Raw genomic sequence first — 18,667 nt, forward strand, 5'->3', positions numbered from 1 at the left:
TGTGACCAAGGTGAAATGGATTTAAAGTAATTATATTTGCGTTGGTAACTTTTGTTGGTAATATTTTGTTTTCTACAGTCAGCGCAAGTGGCAACCTTTGAATTTTCATTGAGTTCCAGTTACTGATCACAACCGGTGACCCACTGGAGTGACGTCTGAATTCCAAACTTTTGCCACATCTGACAGGGGTGTTAATTAGCAGGTAATTGATGCAGCCTGCACTGTGTTAGCGCTAGAGGTTGGCTGAGCTGCTCTCAGCAGTTTGTTAGAAGTGGTGTTTGCTTTCTCAACTGTAGTTGCGCTTCTGCTCTGTGCTGGCATCTTGCAGACTGTTATGAAAGGCTTTCAGTGAAACTTTTGGAATGAATGAATGATCAGATTGCTCAATGTGTATGATGGTAGTGTGCCTCAGCAGCAGACCTGTGTTGTCAATGGACGTAGTTGGGATAGCAAGACAAGCTAATGACTGCTTCTGATTGCTTTTGTAACTTAGGTGTCCTGGATTTAGAGCAAATACACTACAGAAAAATGGGGGGGAAAAAAAAAAAAGTTAATTTGGACTATGTTAAGCCATTTAAAAATATACTTACTGGAACTTGGCTTTGGTAATAAGTGCTCAGCTTCTAGTTTCTTGAAGCATTGTTTTATAAAATGTTTCCCAGTAACTTGGCTGCATTGTATGACTGATGTTCTTCAGCAGTTTCAGCATCGTTCCTGAGCTGGATATTGGCAGCTCTGAGATCTGTTTGTATTATAATCGGAATACGTTACAGCGTGAGTAGGTGGTAGTGAAGTTGTGACAACATCCTCTGCTTGGTTGGGCTGCTGCTGCTGTTTAGGAAACGCAGCTTCAGCTTTAATGCTTAGGAGCCTTGTGGAAGGATGGTTGCCTTATACCCAACATTTTATTATTTTTTTTTTTAAGTTGAGCTATGGGAATTACATCATAGGGGCAAAGCAAATGAGTGATAATGACTGTAATCACAGGGTCGTGTAATTTATTAGATATAAGATTAAAAGTCAAAGCAATCTGTAACTACATGCAGTTACAGAGTTAGCTGCCTGTTTTCTTAACAGCTGTTACTAGATTGGTCCTTAAGCTAATCTATTGAACCCTATTGCTAAGATAGTTTATATCACAGGGATCTTCGGTCATGCACTTTAGAATAATAGCATTTGAGTTTTGGCAAACCACAAAGTACAGTTGCTATGCAGGTATTTGTTTCTAGTGATTTCTACCTCAATTCCCTCAGTAATAGCTTGCAGCAGAGACTGAGTGACAGTGAATGTGTCAGCCTCCAGTTGTGTCGTGGAGGCAGTGGAATTACCTAACCAGAAGGCTGCATCACTTCTTGCTTTTTGGTAAGGTCACTGTTCAACTGCAAGTGATGTTAACTTGCAGATACAGGGCATTGAGGAGTGTTTCCATTCACGAGGAAAACAAAGCAATCAACTGGTATGGGTAGGTTTTATGTTTATAATGTAGCTATCTGCCTTCTGCTTCCTTTGTCTGCTTTCAGAGTTAACTAAAAAACTACGGATCTCAGGATTTTACAGTGGTACAAGAATGCAGTGTGCTATGATTTCTGTGATTTTGTTTCCTCTTGCCTCTTAGCATGATCAACTGCTTACCAGAGATGTGATTTGATGTAAATACACCAAGGTCGTTTTTAAAAACAGTACACAAAACAAAACACCTTCAAAATTCCTCAACCTGAAGTGTAGCAAATGCAGGCCTCCAGACAAGGTTATCTTCTGTTTATAGCTTTGGTACCATGCGTGCTAGAATTTCTTGCCTGTATTTATAAACACTGATTTCAATCTCCTTCCGTTTCCTGGTGCTGCAGCACCTTGGCCCTGGGGTGGGTTTATATTGAATTGCACTGCAATCCACTGTGTGCTTGTGGAGCCACAAACAGTGCAGCCTTCAGTGAAATCTTTTGTTCCCTTATGTCTGTAATGCGACTTGATGCTAGAAGTAAGTGTGAAAATGCAAACAATATTCCAGTTTGTTACATTTGGTTTAATTTTGCATTTTTTACTTTGGGATGAGAAATGAATGAGAAGGATGAACATATGTTTTTAAAAAAGGGAATACTAAGATAGAAAATAAAGACAGAAATAATTATACTATTTTTGCTTGACTCCAGTGGTTCGATCTGCTGCTGTTTGTTATCTGATGCAGGATTCTTCTTTCATGTGAATTCTCTCTAATGGAGACCCAAACTGGGGATGGGGCCGGGCAGCTGTAGGAGGTGTGCCATAGGCTGGGCCTATGGACCTCCACTCAGTTGGCTGTAGACTACACCAAAACTTGGATAGACAAGGCAAGTCTTTGGATTCCCTTATGCCTGGATCTCAAAGGCTTTTCCGTGCAATGATGAATTAGGGCCAATGACAGCAGTGTAAAAATGTGCAGCGAGAGCCCTCTTAGCAGTGGCCCATTTCTTTGCAGAAGGAAGATGAATGAAAATTGTACTGCCTGGAGAAACCCTCTGATACTTGTCTCTATTTTTAGCTCTACTTATTAAAAACTCATGCATATTTAATAATAAAAGTATTAATTCATAATAGACCTCACCTTTATATAGCTCTCTTTGTATTGTTGGTTTCTTTTCCATTAATAGTTCATTTAGATTCTGGAGGAATTCTGTTTTATTTAGTGCAGAAACTGCACAAAGCAGCAGTAATCCTGCAAGAGGAAAAATTACAGTATGGGATTACTGAACTAAATAATGTATTGTAATGTGTATTCCCAGGGGGAGAAAGCATGATAGCTTTGCTGTTTCTAACTTCCTAATGGCCTGCATTCTAGCTCGAATAATTTTTTTTTTTTAAAGAGACTGCAGAACAGACATGGAGAAATGTATGTATGTTGCTTTGAAAGTAATGCCTCCTATTTATTTCCATGGAAACCACAACAGATACAAAGGGCACATTTTCACCATTTGGCAGAGGAAATTCTCAGCTACAAAACACTTTTCTTCAACACAGTCACCACCATGAGCTGTGCGTTTTCATCTCCATAAATTTTCAGCAAACATCGATGAATGTGTCAGTAGGTGCTATTTTTTCCACGTGGAGGAATTCAGTGACACACCTGTGCTTCCATGTTAGATGCCATTTAGTCAGACTGCCCTCTACTGCAACAGCATGTTCAACCTCTTGCTTCCATATCACCACCATCTGCCTCTGATGTTGTGGGCTAACGTAATAAAATAGGAGGCGTTACTTTCAGAGCTGCCCTCATATATTGGGTTATACCTGCTGGTGGTGTATGGGGGTTACTGCAGGAGTAGCATTTTTATCATAGCAGAGGTCCTTACAGCTCTAAGCTATTTTTCTCTTGAGTTTTCTGGAGAAGAAGATCCTTAGTGCTTCCTCTCTGCAAAGATTTGTTTCATAGCTCTTTGAATTTCAGTAGTATTTCTAACTTCATATACTGAACACATTTGGTATTGCATTTTAGCTTTGTTATTTATGCTGATAATGCTGTACATTCTGCTGTAAAAAGTGCAAGTGTGACTGTATGGTTGTATGTATGCATGTGGTTTAATTGTGAACTTTTAGGTATGACCCCCTGTGTGTCCTGAAGTGCTGTGAAAACAGGGAATAAAAAAAAGGTGATTAAAAGAAATTCCTCATGGGTCTAGTAATACTGGTATGCAAAACATGATAGGCCTGAAATGTTTTTGCTAATGCCCTTAAGGGCATAACACTGCACAGTCAGCAAGCAAAGGACGTTATCTCTGAGCTGCTTTGGCTGACTGTTCTCCTACTCCTGCCAGTGTCAGGGACATCTTTGGTAGAGATTGCTTTGTACATTTCCAGGCAGAAAGTTCCATTGAACTGTAGTAAAGCAGAAGTGTACTGACATTGTATTCCAGCATCCTCAAATCTTTATGGAATGTAGCCCTTTTTTGGAAAGCATATCTGGTGAAACGTTTTTCATTGAAATATCAGAAGGGTAAAAAGGGCAGGTGAAAGAAATTTGAATGTTTACTGATGGACAGTTTAAATTCACTCCAGCAAAATTTGTCAATTCTACTCTTTTCTTGCATTGGTGTTTATACCTGTAGTGTATGTATAAGACTCAGGTATACAAAGTGTTTGTTCAGTTGTGTTTTCAGTTTCTTTTTTTCTTTAAGGGGACATCTGAGTCTATTTTAGACATCTTCCTCTCCAGCCCCTGCTCAGTGCACCAGCCTGGAACTTTGCAAAAATGAATTTGGGGAATAATTCTCTGCAGCTGGTGGGCTGTCTTTTTTTTATTCTCTTTTTAGCCTTCTAGCATGTTTTGGTAATGGAATTCTTGAAGTCAGTGAATACGTTTTACACACAGAAATAAATGCTATATTTCAAGTTAATAATATCCCCTTTGTAGCAAAAATGAATATATGACATGATGAACTGAAGGGTTGTTGCTGCTTTGAAAAGGACAAAGGACTGCTGTGTTTCCTGAGAATGTGGGAATCTCTGAGTGTGATAAGTCAGCCTGCTCTGTGGTGTTCTGATGCTGTTTAAGTGAATGAAATTATTTTATGTGGTAGAAAATTGAGCATACACAGGCTTGATAATGAAGAATGATTGTGTTATATTTGGATAGGCAGAAATAAGAGTGTTTATTTCCCATCAGTACAGAGTAGTTTTCAAGCTTAAAATGGGATAGATTTTTTGTAATTGCCTTTCATAGATTGTGTATTATCTTTTAATAACTGCCAAATAAATACTTACAACAGGCTGTGTTAGGTGCAGCCTTATTGCGGCTGGCCTTCATGGATGCAGCACCTCTGAGTAGTATCTGCTTCAGTGCAGATCGCATGGACTTGGAACAAAACTGCAGAAGTGCTCTGATACTAAGTAGTAAATACTTGTACTACTTCTTGTTCTGTCAAATGCTTTGTTTAATAAATGGCTTTTTGAATTGTCTGGCAGTTTTCCTTTCTTGTTTTTGAAGCAACACAATTTTTCTTTCCTGTGTGTCAAGACTTTTGGCATTGTATTCTTTCTTCTGGGCAGACAAATGCTGACTTGTGTTGTGAAAGTTCTGTGTCCTGGTCTTTACCATCTCTTGTTGTGGGGAAAAAAAAGCCTTGGAGGAACAAATCTGTTTTGGGGACCCTGGGCTGATGCTGATGATGCTACCAAAGTCTTAAAGACAGTAGAGAGCTGCTTGCTTTTCATGTTCTTAGTATGTTTTTCCAAGCTTTCACATATGTTAGTATGAGCATTTTGTGTTTTGTTCACAGAGTATTTGCACTGATATTTCCTCATGCTATGGCAAAGTAGTTTCTGGTAGTGGCTACATTATGTCTTTCTGCTGTAGACATTTAAAGGGGCTATATTTGAGGTGAACTGTGTGCCTTGACATCAGATGGCTAAACTGCAATTGCAGCAGTACTTGAAGGGAAGTTGTTCAGGACAGCGATCAACAGCAACTAGCAATAGATAGATGAGTGTCATGAACACTGAAGATGGAATCTGTGGCAGTGGGGATTCTGATTTTAAACTTATGCAGAGTAATATAGTAGTAATATTGTGGAACGATTCACCTAAGGCTGTAGTTCCATACTGGGCTAGGTTAAATTGCTGCTTATTTGCACACCCAGTCTCTACCTCGTTTCTGAACTACAGCTTTATTAGGGATCTTGTTACATGTAAGATGACTGAAGGTAATAACCTTGTTTTTAAATGGTTTCCAATCCTGAAGGGGGTTGAAGGACTGTGTAATACATTCCGTATGTAGCCTCTTCCATGTGCAACTGTACTAACATTTCCAGACATGCTGTGTTTCTTAATGTGAATAGATTGGAGGACAGGTGTGTATCCAATTTGTTTCACTTATATTTCTGCACCGCTTTTGTATTCCTACTTCACATGAAAGGCAGGAGTGAGTTGTAGGCCATGGGACCTCCTGGTGTGTATCTGCAATGCAAGAAAAGGGTGTATCTGCGACCAGCTGGGTGCCACAGCCTGGCAGCCGCAGCAGAGGACTTGCAAGGATTTTCCATAATTCCCCTTCCCATCTCCTGGATTCAGCTCAAACAGTGTTAATCACACACCAGTATTTGGTTGGTGCTGAGCGATGGGTGCCTGCCTGGGGAAGAGCTGCTGCTGTGATGGCAGGGGGCAGCTGCAGGATGCAGCTCTGTCAAATGGTACAAAAATGCTTCGAAAAGCTTTCACATAGAAATTCTATGACATTCTGAATTAACTCAGCTATTATCTGGCTGTATAATGATTCACATAGATCGTTTAAAATATATATATATATATTTATGCTGAACTATGTGCTTTTTGCCTTAGGAGTGGTTTTTGGCCAGTCTAAATTATATAATGGTTTTGTAATCTGAGCTGATCTTTAACATCTGAGCTGAGTCACAGGGTTCAAGTCAAAGGAGACAAGTGAGCATTTGCACTTTGCTTTTCTTCCCTTCCTCCTCCCCTTTCGACACTTTCTGTGTATGGAAATATCACTGTGAAATTTCAGCACAGTAATTTGTAGCTTTACCTTAAGATACTTTATACTTAAATACAGTTTCTACAAGTGAGTATTTTCATTGTAATTACTTGGGTTTATGCTGCTTTTAAAAGCATCCAGTCATCCTCCTGTTATGGAGCTCTGTGGGCTTTGTTAGAGTGTAAGCAGATCAGCAGAAAAATAAAATACTTCAGAATTTAACTTGCCTCTTTGCTCTTCTGGATATAACGGTTCATATTTCAAGACAGATAATATCCAATAAAAATGAAGTTGAATTAAAGTAACTTTGAATTTAACTTGGTTTAAAAAAAAACAATGGTCATTTAAATACTTAAGTTGAATCTAAGTCCCGTGTCAGCTTCTGTGGTTTATGATTATAATTTCGTATCACTTTGAATGTTTTTTCTTCTGTTGCTTTGTAAAAGATCACCACATGTTAAAGATATATCCAGAATTGGCTACTCAAGAAAAACACTGAGTGCAAGTTGTCAACGTACAAGTTAGAATAACTCAGGAAAAGAGAGAAACATCCCTCCCTTTTAATCTTTCTGAAGATTTTAATATCCTTGTAATTAAAAAGTCTTTTGAGAGGTGATGTGATTTCTCAAGTTTGTAACATACCTTGTTCTTTTGATTCATAGAATCACTGAATCATTTGTGTTGGAAGGGATGTTCAAAGGTCATCTAGCCCATCTCTCCTGCAATGAACAAGGACACCTGCAGCTAGATCAACATGCTCAGAGCCTGGTCCAACCTGATCTTGAATGTCTCCAATCAGAAATTCTCTAGATTTATCATGTTCTTTTCTTTCCCCCAATACATCAGTGGCTGAACTTGTTCATGTCACTTACTTGGATAATTTATTGTTTAATTTATTGTGCAGATCTAGTGAGGATTCAGCATTCCATGTAGCAATATTGAACAGTTGTAATTACGTTTTAGCTGCAGAATCTCCTCAGTTTTCTGCTTGATGTGAGAGCTTAGAACTGTGCAGTTGTGTAATGTAATGGTGGCTGTATTTTTTTGAAATACTGAACTACTTGATCTACTGCAAAAAATTTCCATTACATGACACACGTTGATTAATTCATGTGCTAAATCATCTTGAAGCCTTAGGATATATCTATGGTCATGGAAATAGAGAGACCTTAATATTCTTTACTTGGTAAGCAGAGGAGAAAAGTGGATGACAAATAGCTGATCTGCGCTTGAGCGATGTGATGTGTTTGCTTTTCTGTGGCTGAATGGGAAGCATCCAGATGTGTTAGCTTACCTCCAGTCTGATAATGTGTGAGCTAGCAGGGAAAAGTCCAAATCAACCAACAGCGGAAAATACCTTTTGAGAGAAATGCCATGATGTGAATCACACGAAACTTGTAGCAGAAATTCTTGGAAATACTCCAGGAGGAATGATAAGAAAAAGGCTTAAGGCCTTCTGGGCAGAAGGGCGAGTCTTTTATCTTGTTTCTGTCTGCATAGAAAAAGATGCTTTGTGTCATCTCTATCTGATTATTTTTTCCCAAACCAAGTCTGTATCTTCGCATAGTCACAGAAATATAGAAAACAGGCCTGGGAGAAAATCTGAAGAGCAACCAAGTCCATCCTTCATCTCAGGGTGGATCAGCTGCCCGTGTCTTTGCTGAATAAGCATCTGGTGCATGGATCCGGCAGGGCCCCCTGGCAGAGCAGTGTGAGAGGAGCAGAAGGGCACGGTCTGTGCAGACTGGCTAAGGCCATGAGCTAACCATGTGGTTAACCTTCACCCACCTTCCCAGGCAGGCTTTGCAGCCAGCAGTGAATTCTAACTGCGCTGCTCCTGGCAGAGCTTCTGGCAAGTGGAGACACAGCTTACAGAGAGCTGCAAATGGGCTGTGGCCATGTGTTATCCTAGTGCGGATGTGCAGAGGTAATGACAGTTAAGTACCCACCTTGAGATGTGTGTAGAGTGAGCTACTCTTTGGTATCTTGTATTTGAAAACAGGTGCAAAGGCATGTGTCTAGTTGCTGTATGCCATATCCTGTTTCTGCAAATAGCATTACTACGGCACCACTCACAGCAGAAGAGTAGGAACATGGATTCAACAAAACGCCTTAAAAAAACCGATTCCCCTTCCTCATCTATCTGCCATGTTAAAAATCACTAAATAGTCTTGTCTAGAGCATGCTAGTTGCAGTACTTCAACATAAAGGGAAGCTACATGCTGTAAGAAAATGACAGGCTGCAGTAGTGAGGGGAAGCCCAGTGGCTGCACTGGAAAGAAAGCACCTGTGCTTTGTTTACAAGATGGGTTTGAAAACTTAAAGGAGTTGCTTATATTATCAGACACAACTAATTGCTAACTGGAAGAAATTTAGTATAAGAAAAATGGATGCTTTTATTATAATTCTGTACACTTTGGTACATTAGCACCAATATATTGTAAAGTTCCAGTATATTTTGAACGCTTTCATGGAAGATATTTCAGTGCATCTCTCTCTGTCACTAGACTTTTCTTGAAAATCAGAAATGGAGTGTTGGAATTTCCTGGCAGGTTATTGAAGTGCTCTGAGCACATGTTAGGGGGGTGGGCGGTGAGTGTCAAAGCCAGCACCAAAAGGAAGTTTTTGCATAGATTTTTGGGGACATACCACACGTTTTAAATGCAAATATCAGCTGGAAGAGCTACAGAAGAATGAACAATTGGCTAGCTTTGAAGTCTGTGCAGAGGGAAAAAAGTTCTTGAAATTAGAATTTTCTGAAGAAAAAAGAATCTTGTTTTCAGCTACTCAGTTTGAGCCCTACACTTTAACCTTCTGCTGTGTTTCTCCTCAAGTGCTTCCTCCACTGAGCCTGGGCCAGCCAGCACCGTGCTGTGCCACATGCTGCTGGTCCACCGTGCAGCTCTGTGCCTCACAGCAACCAGGTGAGAGGCATTCATTGCTGCTGCTCTGCAGCTCCCTCGCTCCCCTGCTTCGAGCTGGTTCCTGCTCTCAGGGCCGGCCCTTCCAGCCTGCTGCAGTAGCTGCTGTAGGAGGAGGCTGCCAGTGAGACCCGTAAGCCTCAGAAAGGATTGCTACATAAACAAGAAGTGAATCATGGTTATGAGTAAGATAAACAAGGCAGCGTGAAAACTCTGTTTTGTTTTGTATGGTGTTTTGTTGGATTTATTCCATTGCTGGAATTCCCATTCTTCATTCATATATTTTTAGAATTATGGAACATTTGACTGTATTAGAAGTGCTTTGAGGTTGCCTTTGAGTTTCTGTTAGTGAAGAAGTCTGAAGTCAGAGGGATTTTCCACCTCTCTATTTTGTATATCAGATGGAACCTTTAAAATTCTTCATTTTTCCCAGTCCTGGTCCCTCTGTGATTAGTAATTCAGAGGTATATGTAGATAAAAGTGAACTTGAACTCATGCCACTCAGAAATTAAAATGAAACGAGTCTTATTTCTCTCTAAGCTTCTTGTGAATCATTGAAGAAAGCCCTGATACAGATAAGCAGCTTTGGTACTGGTTTTACTTTTCAGCTGAAATAGTTTGCTGAAATGATTCTCCACTACTTTCTCAAATGCCTCTAGTTCTCTATGTGCTTTAGATTCACTTTGCATATTTTAATTTGACTTCACTGAGCAGTGTTCTTTGCCCACATGGCCTAGCATTTGGTGCATTCTCGCTCCTATCACGTCCAGCCTGGTCACCTGCACCTTTGTGTCAGGGAAGTGCATGGAGCTTGTTAGGTGTGCCATCAGCACAGCAGTCTAGATGCAAGCACTCTTTCTCTGGTGCTTGTTGGGAGGTAAAGGTGGGAGGATAATTTTGACTTCAGTCTCTGCTAGGATGTATCTGTTAGTGCACTGTTAGTTATTAGTTACAGGCATCAGGAATTGTTAATCAGATGTCACGTAAGCAACACCGTGTTAGTTTTTCTTGCCATTTTCAAACTGTAAGTAGTTAAATGAATGGTTCTTTTTTTTCCCTCTTAGATGACTCCTTGTAGTTTATGATTTCTGACTACCATCTTTTCCCCTTACAATATCAGTGTCATTTTTGTTTCTGTACAATTCTCGTTAATGAACCTCCCAGCTTATTGTGACCTATTATATAGCAGAGTTTTGTTTGACAACAGATCCCCTTTGCAGTTTCACTGAGTTTGAGAAGTATTTGAAAAGCCCAAGTCTTGACTTCTTGATCTTTCTTTTTTTCCAAAGTAGGAAAATGTACAAATGAGTATCTCACTTGTATGGGAGTTTAGTTTGTTTGCTACAAATAGATTCTGATGACTTCAGGTTACAATATTTGTTGGAATCATTATTTATATCATGACTTTTTAAGACACCTGGATTTAGAAGTAAAAATGGAACAGTCATCTAATATTTAGATTTTTGTTTTACTTTATCTTTAGAGATTATAATTACATCCATGTTTCACCAAAATGGCAATAATTGGGACTTAAGAAAATTGAGTGTTAGAAAGGAGTTAATGTTTTTCTCGGGCTGTTCTTATCTTTCAAACTGCAGGATAGTTATATCTAGCACTAATTAATTCCCATGTGTGCTTATACATGGATGAGTTTGTCCATCTGCTGGATATATATTTTCAATATGTTCCAGCAAATGTCAGTGTTGCCACGGGTACAATGTACTGCTTTGCAGTTCAAAGAAATTTCTACATCTCTGCTATTCAGACTTTGTCTCTAAGATATGCTCCTCCAGTATGAGACTTGTTTTGCAGTAATTTTGCTGTTGTAAAACTGCTTTGCACAGTAGTTAAAAGCAAGGTAAAACTCCAGATGTGGGACAGAAGAAAATTAACTTGATAGTGCACTATTCATCTGCTAATTAATCTTGCCCATTCTCTCTCTTCCATTGTGAATTTTAAAATATAGCTGTTAACATGTGCTGTTGACTGGATCCTCCTACTAGAAAGAAGGAAAAGAAAAAAGAGTGGGCAGATTGTACGACTTAGTTGGAGAGTTGATGATGTCCACTGGCTCCTACCTCATTAAGGGCTTGGGAAAGCTGAGGCTGATCTGATCTCTGTGGGTGTCTGTGAGTCATAAGGAAGTTGGTGAGCATCTCTTTTATACCCTTCTGCTCCTGGTTGGCCAATATTTTCAGCTCTAGGGAATAACACAGAGAAATGAAGAGACAAACTGCCCAGTGTTCACTGAAGAAGGCAACTATGCAAAGTTCATCACTGATGTCCAAGGCAAAGGAACAGGGCAGAGAATGAGTTTCTGAATCCTGCTGACATCCAGTGCCAAGTGTAAAATGTTTTGTGCATGCATCCAAAACACTGCTCATGCCAGGAAAGCCCGTGTTGTGTACTTTGTGAAGTAAATATGATAATCTCCATTTCACTTCTTTATATGTAAAATTATTAGACTGAATTTTTCTTTCTTTTTCTGTAATGTTTGAATCTGAACCACATAGTGTATAATGAATTGCATACAACTGGCTGAGTTGAACTTCATGTTTCAAAAATTGCTTTTTAAAATTTTAAAACATCTCAATTTAAGGAAAGTTGGAAAAAGGAAAAGCATCTGTGATAGACTCAAACTTTGAAATTGTGACAAAAAGAAAATTCAAGATAAGTTAAGGAAAGACACAGGCGTAAGAGTCATGCGGTGATGGAAGAAAAAACAGGAAAATAAAAATAAACCCCGTAAATACGATTTGTTTATGTTAAGATTATGTTGATCGTAGTCTTGGGATCTCAGAGTGCTGTAGGTGATTTTATTTGTAATTACTAAGTGTCTTTTGGACTCTACAGGCAATGGTTTCTATTTAATAAACCAGTTGTCAGACATGTAATTGATAGCAGTATTTGACTGTAGATCCAATTACAATTAGAATAATAAGTATGTGGCCATCCAATCCATTTGTTTCCAGTGGACTCTACCTTATTTTAATTCAGAAGCTTGCTTGCTTGAAACAAGGAATGCTATAGCAGCTGGCATTCAGCATTGTCTGACTAGGCTCAGGTTATTTTAAGACAACAAATGCATCTGCGTATGACAGCTGAAGGCTGTGACACATGGAATCGTAGAATAGAACTACAGAGCAGCTTGGATTGGAAGGGGCCTTAAAGATCATCTAGCTCTACCCCTTTGCTGTGGGCAAAGGTTTCAACATATTAAATTAGCCTTATAGTAAAAAGATGAAAGCCTAATAAGAATAGTACTCAGATCTTTTTTTTTGTGCATGTGTACATGTACACATTTTTCTTAAATATGGTTATTTCTATATTTACAAATAAAAGCTTATGTTATATATCCTTGATGGGAGACACTGCAGTGGAATAATTAATGTTGTCACTAGTTAAGTTGCAATCTGGTCAGAAACATTGAAGAAAGTATTTTCAGAATGGAGAGTGTATGGGGAGGAGATAGAAGATGCATTGTTTGTATTCCAGGTGAATATAGTAATCAAGATAATTTTCACAGGTTCAGTTGAAAAACAGAGGAGCGGACTGTTCGTTTTCTTCTCAAAGCAGATGGTTCTGCCAGTTGAAGACACAGTTTTATTTGCTCAGTAAGATGAAGAAAGGATAAGTCCATGTGAACTATAACTCTTTGAAAAAGGCAAACGGCTTTGGTCAAAGACACACAACATATTACATAGAGTTTTCGTATCTCCTTCATGCCAAGATGCTCCTCGTTTCTAATTCCGTCTTGCTGCAAGCTGTTCCCTGTGCTTTAATATTTTCTTTCTGGCGATTTGTTTCAAGTTGCAGTAATGTGAGGGCATGTTTTCAAACAATAATATGATTAGTCCTTCAGTACAGATAATCAGATGCAGGTTGTGTGTGTGGAGGTATGGGGTGATGACCTTAGCATGACATTCCAGCAAAGACCTTCTATCTTAATAAAATTATCACAAAATGATTTATAGTAGTACAGGCCTGTGATATATCTTCTGAAGTGATACATCCAACCATATTATTAGTATTTTAACATTGCTCTGATTCTAAACATTCAGTGTGCAGCAAGTATTGTTGGAAACTAACAATAGTGAAAGTACATGATAAACTGCTGTGATTTCTTAGGTAGAAGGTGATTTTATTATTTCTTCACTCCTCAGGCCACTGCCAGATTTCATTTTGTTTCTGTGGCCACACGTGCTTGATAGATGGTCTCAAATGCTTTGCTTTTTTTTGTGTTCTGGCCTATAATTGATATTCCATGATACATAGTTGAGTCTGAGGTTTGTTGTGAATGATTCATGCCTTTATTATTTTTTATTTATACAGCAATAAGGTGGCTGCAGCAGTAAATTAAGTAAAAGATACGCTCAGTCCATTTTAAGTTTCTCCAGGAACAATCCTGATTAAAACATTTAAATGTTTAATGTTTGACTGAGTAACCCATTGTCTCACTTTGTCTTTTTTCTTCTTCATCGTAGATCTGTGAACAACAACTTCTTCACATAAATTGAAAAAAGTGAAGAAGAGATGGCCAGTTCAGCACGAGAACATCTGCTATTTGTGCGGCGTCGCAACCCACAGCTCCGGTATACTCTAAGCCCAGAGAATCTGCAGAGTTTGGCATCTCAGGGCACCATGGCTGAGAACATGAATTTGCAGCGTGCCAACAGTGACACTGACTTAGTGACCTCAGATAGCAGGTCTAGTTTGACAGCCAGTATGTATGAATACACCTTGGGGCAATCTCAGAACCTCATAATTTTCTGGGATATTAAGGAAGAAGTTGATCCAACTGACTGGATAGGACTTTATCACATAGGTAAGTCAGAACCTGGCTTAAGTACTTCTGTGTTTCTTGCTTTTTTGTTGTTACATCATTTTTAGAGATAAGATTGCAGTGGATCACTTCAGGTCGTTCTTTGCTTTTCTTAATGCAGTGAGCTATGGGAAAACATGATTCTAATTTCTGTAGATCTGGTTCTGTAGTGATTTACTGGAGGGTGAAACGTGTTCTTAAGCAACAAATGTGCAAACAGTTTCCCATGTTTACTTTTGCTGCAGACTAGCTTACTAACTGAAAAAATCCAAGTACTGTATTCATCTTGTAATTTGATGTGCTAACTGTGCCATGGTGATGTGGTTTTATGGACAAGTAAATTCTCAATGTATTTGAACAGTTTTTTTCCCCCAGTTCTTTTTAGAACTGAAACTGTATCAGTTCTGAACGGGTGAGAATTTCTGTTTATGAAAAATTCTTATAGTAGAAAATCCTCTGAAAGGTTTTTTGTTTGTTTGTTTGTTTTCTTTGCTTTCTTGCACTGTTCAAGAGGAACATATATTTCATAGGGGAGAGCTGAAGGCAGCTAGCTCTATGATGGGCAGGGGCCTGTGGGCAGTGTGTGCATTAGTTAGCAGTGTGGATCAGTAGGTCAAAGCAGTTTGTGCTGTGACACAGACATCAGGAGAATATTTAAGTTGGGATTTTGCCTTGTACTGTGTTTAGTCACAGCCCTGGATCCAGATATTTCTGCTTTGTGTATGTGGCTTGGAGCTGTCTGAAGGGGCTGGAGTCCATTTATTTGGTGGTATCACAGGCACATGGAGTTTGGTGTCTTTCTGAAGTAGTCCAGTTCGTGCACACTAAAATTACTCTCTGAATTGAGGCAGTGCTCAGTAACTGGGATGGTTACATGATCTGTTTCAAATTGGCACTGCTTTTCTGATTTAACTGCTGATATTGGAAGAAACTGTCAATTTAACCTACCAAAAACGAATACAGAAGAAACTGGTGGAAGCAGGTCTGACCACTGGAACTTTGTCCACCTTTTTCCATGACACCCTGTTACTGCATCATTTCATGTTCCTTGCTGGGAAAGGCTGTTTCCAGATCTCATTTTATTTGCCTGATTTTTTTATTTTATTTTTTCTTCCAAATTACTGCAGATCTGCAAACTGGACAGTATCCATTTGTGCTGTTCCATGCTTACGTGGTCATAAAAGCTCTACTGGAGAAGCTGCATGCGCTTTTCCAGGAATTAGATGAGTATGTGTACTAACATTTAAACTATCTAAATGATGCACTCTTTAATCAACCAGCATGAATCTTCCCAGTAGCATTGGCAGCCTTAAGTGTGGTCTGTGCTATAAAACGCAGACTGCTAAATGAAGCTTAAAAATTCTGATTCTAAATACACTGAAAGTTTCCTCTGAAGAAAAAAGAAACTTCCCTTCTTCCCTTCTTCCCTTCTTCCCTTCTTCCCTTCTTCCCTTCTTCCCTTCTTCCCTTCTTCCCTTCTTCCCTTCTTCCCTTCTTTCCTTCTTTCCTTCTTTCCTTCTTTCCTTCTTTCCTTCTTTCCTTCTTTCCTTCTTTCCTTCTTTCCTTCTTTCCTTCTTTCCTTCTTTCCTTTTTTTCTTTTTTTTTTTTTTTTTGGTTGTTAGTGATTTTATCCTACTTTCATAATTAAAAATGTTTCTACCTTCAGGCCGTGAAGCTCATAAAGCACAAAACAAAATTGAGTTACTACAGCTTTTTATAATCCTATAAAGAATAGCTAAATTTAGGCCTTCTTGGGCCTAAAAACTGCATATTACTACTGTGTAGTACCAGGGTATGAGGTGTTGTTTTCCTGTATTTCTTGTTAAATAGTGAAAGATCTGGGAACTCCTTCAACACCTAGCTTTCTTCTTCCCTGCCACTTGATATCCATCAGCACAGATGAGAGTTTTGTCACTGATTTTAAAATAGATCTGAACAGAAACTTTAAGACTGATGGCTACATCATTTTGAAGGGTGAAATCACACATTTTGCACAACCTGAGAGTAGGTAAGGGTATATTCAGCCTGATAGACATGGTTTATCTATCTTTTTTTCCTTTTATAAATAAACTTAATGGTATCTAGCATACTTAAAAATAAACATCTACATCTACAAGTGTGTGATCTAAAAGCCTTCGATTCGCATGATTTTTAAATATCTAAGCAAGATATAGAGATAAGATACAGACTATTTTTTGTAAGACAATGTGACATATTTTAGGAATTGCTCCTGCAGGCTTTGGTTCTGAGATGCTTGCGTGCTTTTACACTGACTACAAGGAGAAAACCAAATTGGCCCAAAACACTGTTGGGTATAATCCAGGATTTCCAGTCCCTTGTAATATTCAGTATAAATTTAGTACTTAGGGAAAGTGAGAACACTTTCATTTTCTTAGGAGGAGGATGTTTATGGGTTAATATATTGAAAAATAGAAGCTTAGTTCTCAAACACATTATTAAGATTTGAAGTACTGCTTGAAGTTTTCCATTCTGGTTCTTTCAAATGGAAACCATTTTGCTTACAAAGTTGCTGTCCTCTGGCACTGCCTACTGAAAGCAGCGCAGATTTTGTGCAGTCACTAGCACGGGACAGCTCTGGATTTGTGCCAGCCTGATGCTGTACCTGCAGTGTCCCAGCACTTCTAGTAAAGCACCATTTTTCAGAGAGCTAGGAATAGAAAAAGGCAAATGTTTTGACCTTATTAAAAAACAAAGAAACAAAAAATGACCAAAACCCACCCTCACCAAAAACACAAAAACCCCACGTTTCATAACTCAAAGCACATTCCTGTGACTTTTTTTTTTTTAATGCTGGTTGTACAATTAGCTTTTATAATGAAAGCTGGATCCCTGTTTGGACAGGGGGAAGAGTGGTTGTCAATTCTCTAAATGAATAGTTGGGGAAATTCTGAAAATTATTCTGAGCTGAGGCTTTTGTACAGAGACATCTGTCAGAGGTCAGGAGCAATCCAGGTAAATTTGTCACGTCAAATGAATTTTGCAGAGTACATCCATTGTAAAAGGAATTGAAAATGACACTCTGGGAAACCATCTTCTTCATTCACTAATATATTCAATTAGCTCTCATTATTTTCTATTCAATTCACTCTCATTATTTTCTATTCAATTCACTCTCATTGTTTTCTATTACAAGAAAGTTATTTCTGTGCTTTGAAGTGTGGCTTTACTGCATGGTTCAAATGGCAGTGGGATACTGGGAATTTCAATGCTTGCTGTATCCTTTTCTTTTTACGAGACTTTGTATACATCACTATACAAATTCACTCCTGTAGGTACATCAGTCGACATGGTTGATCATAAGGCTGTCAGTAATCAATCACTGGTTTTCCTGCTACGTGGTATGGATAATTGCCTTGCAGTGGAGGATAGTAGGTGAAGCTTTTTCTTGGTGTAATATAGAGTCAGAGAAATATTTAATCTTTTATATGTTTATGAAAATGAAAAATATTTTTTTAAGGGCATATGGATTTGTTTCCACATTTGTGGAAAAAAAAAAAAAAAAAGGGGGAGAAATGTTTAAAAAAAAAAAAAAAAAAAAAGGGAAAGGGAAAAAAAAAAATCCTATGTAGTCCTGTATGGAAAAAATGTATTTATGTGCCCAGGTGGAGAAGAAAGCCAGTAGCAACCTGGCCTGCATCAGAACTTGTATGGCCAGCAGGACTGGGAAACTGCTCGTCCCTCTGTGTTTGGCACTGGAGAGAGTCCGCCTCAAGTAGTGTGTTCATTTTTGGGCCTCTCCCGTGATACTGCATTGCTCGAGTTTCTGTAAAGAAGAGCATCAAAACCATTGAAGGGACTAGGAAACAGCACTATAGGAAGAGCAGCTGAGGGAAGTGGGTCTATTCAGTCTATTCAGTCTGGAGAAGAGGAGGCTGAGGAAAGGCCTAGCCTACTACCTAGCAGGTGGTTGCAGTGAAGAGGATGTTGGTCTCTTTTCTAGGGTGACAAGTGATAGGATGTGAAGCAGCAGCTTCAAGTCACACCATGGGATGTTTAGATTGGATTTCTGGAAGAATTTATTCACAAAAAGTGTGGTTAGGCATTGGAATGGGCTGCTGAGAGAGTTGGTGGAGTCAGCATCTCTGTAGGGTATGAACATGGCATGGTTCAGTAATGGACTTGTGCTGTTAGGTGATGGTTGAAACTGATGATCTTCAGGGTCTTTCCAACCTAAATGATACTGTTTTGTGGAAAAGATTGCAGTCATTCACTATCATGTCCTCAAGATACTCATCTCTGGTAACTTTTGATATTTAGTTTTTCAATGTAAGCAGCTGAACTTGAATACGAAAAATATCTATGTAGAATTCTGTATTTTAGTAATGTTTTTAGATTCATGTGGCTCTTTCTTTAGTCCCATATACTTATCTTCCAATTTCACCATCTTTTTCAGCTGAAGTCTGGTATGATTTCTTCTTGAGGGTAGCTTTGTTGAGTGTCTCT

The 18,667-nt window shown here is 38.8% G+C and overlaps 1 protein-coding gene across 2 annotated transcripts in view; it reads left to right on the plus strand.

The window, feature by feature from the left end:
* The window catches only part of HECW2 (HECT, C2 and WW domain containing E3 ubiquitin protein ligase 2), a 176,624-nt gene that overhangs the window by 51,962 nt on the left and 105,995 nt on the right, over window positions 1-18,667 (plus strand). For both annotated transcript variants that reach the window (XM_048952762.1, XM_048952761.1), the window contains exon 2: window positions 13,866-14,206. In XM_048952762.1, the coding sequence (XP_048808719.1) occupies window positions 13,915-14,206 (292 nt within the window). In that variant the 5' untranslated portion in view covers window positions 13,866-13,914. The remainder of the gene's footprint in view (window positions 1-13,865; window positions 14,207-18,667) is intronic.

This window comes from Lagopus muta, chromosome 8 (genome assembly GCF_023343835.1).
Source record: "Lagopus muta isolate bLagMut1 chromosome 8, bLagMut1 primary, whole genome shotgun sequence".
In the NCBI taxonomy this organism is placed as follows: Eukaryota; Metazoa; Chordata; class Aves; order Galliformes; family Phasianidae; genus Lagopus; species Lagopus muta.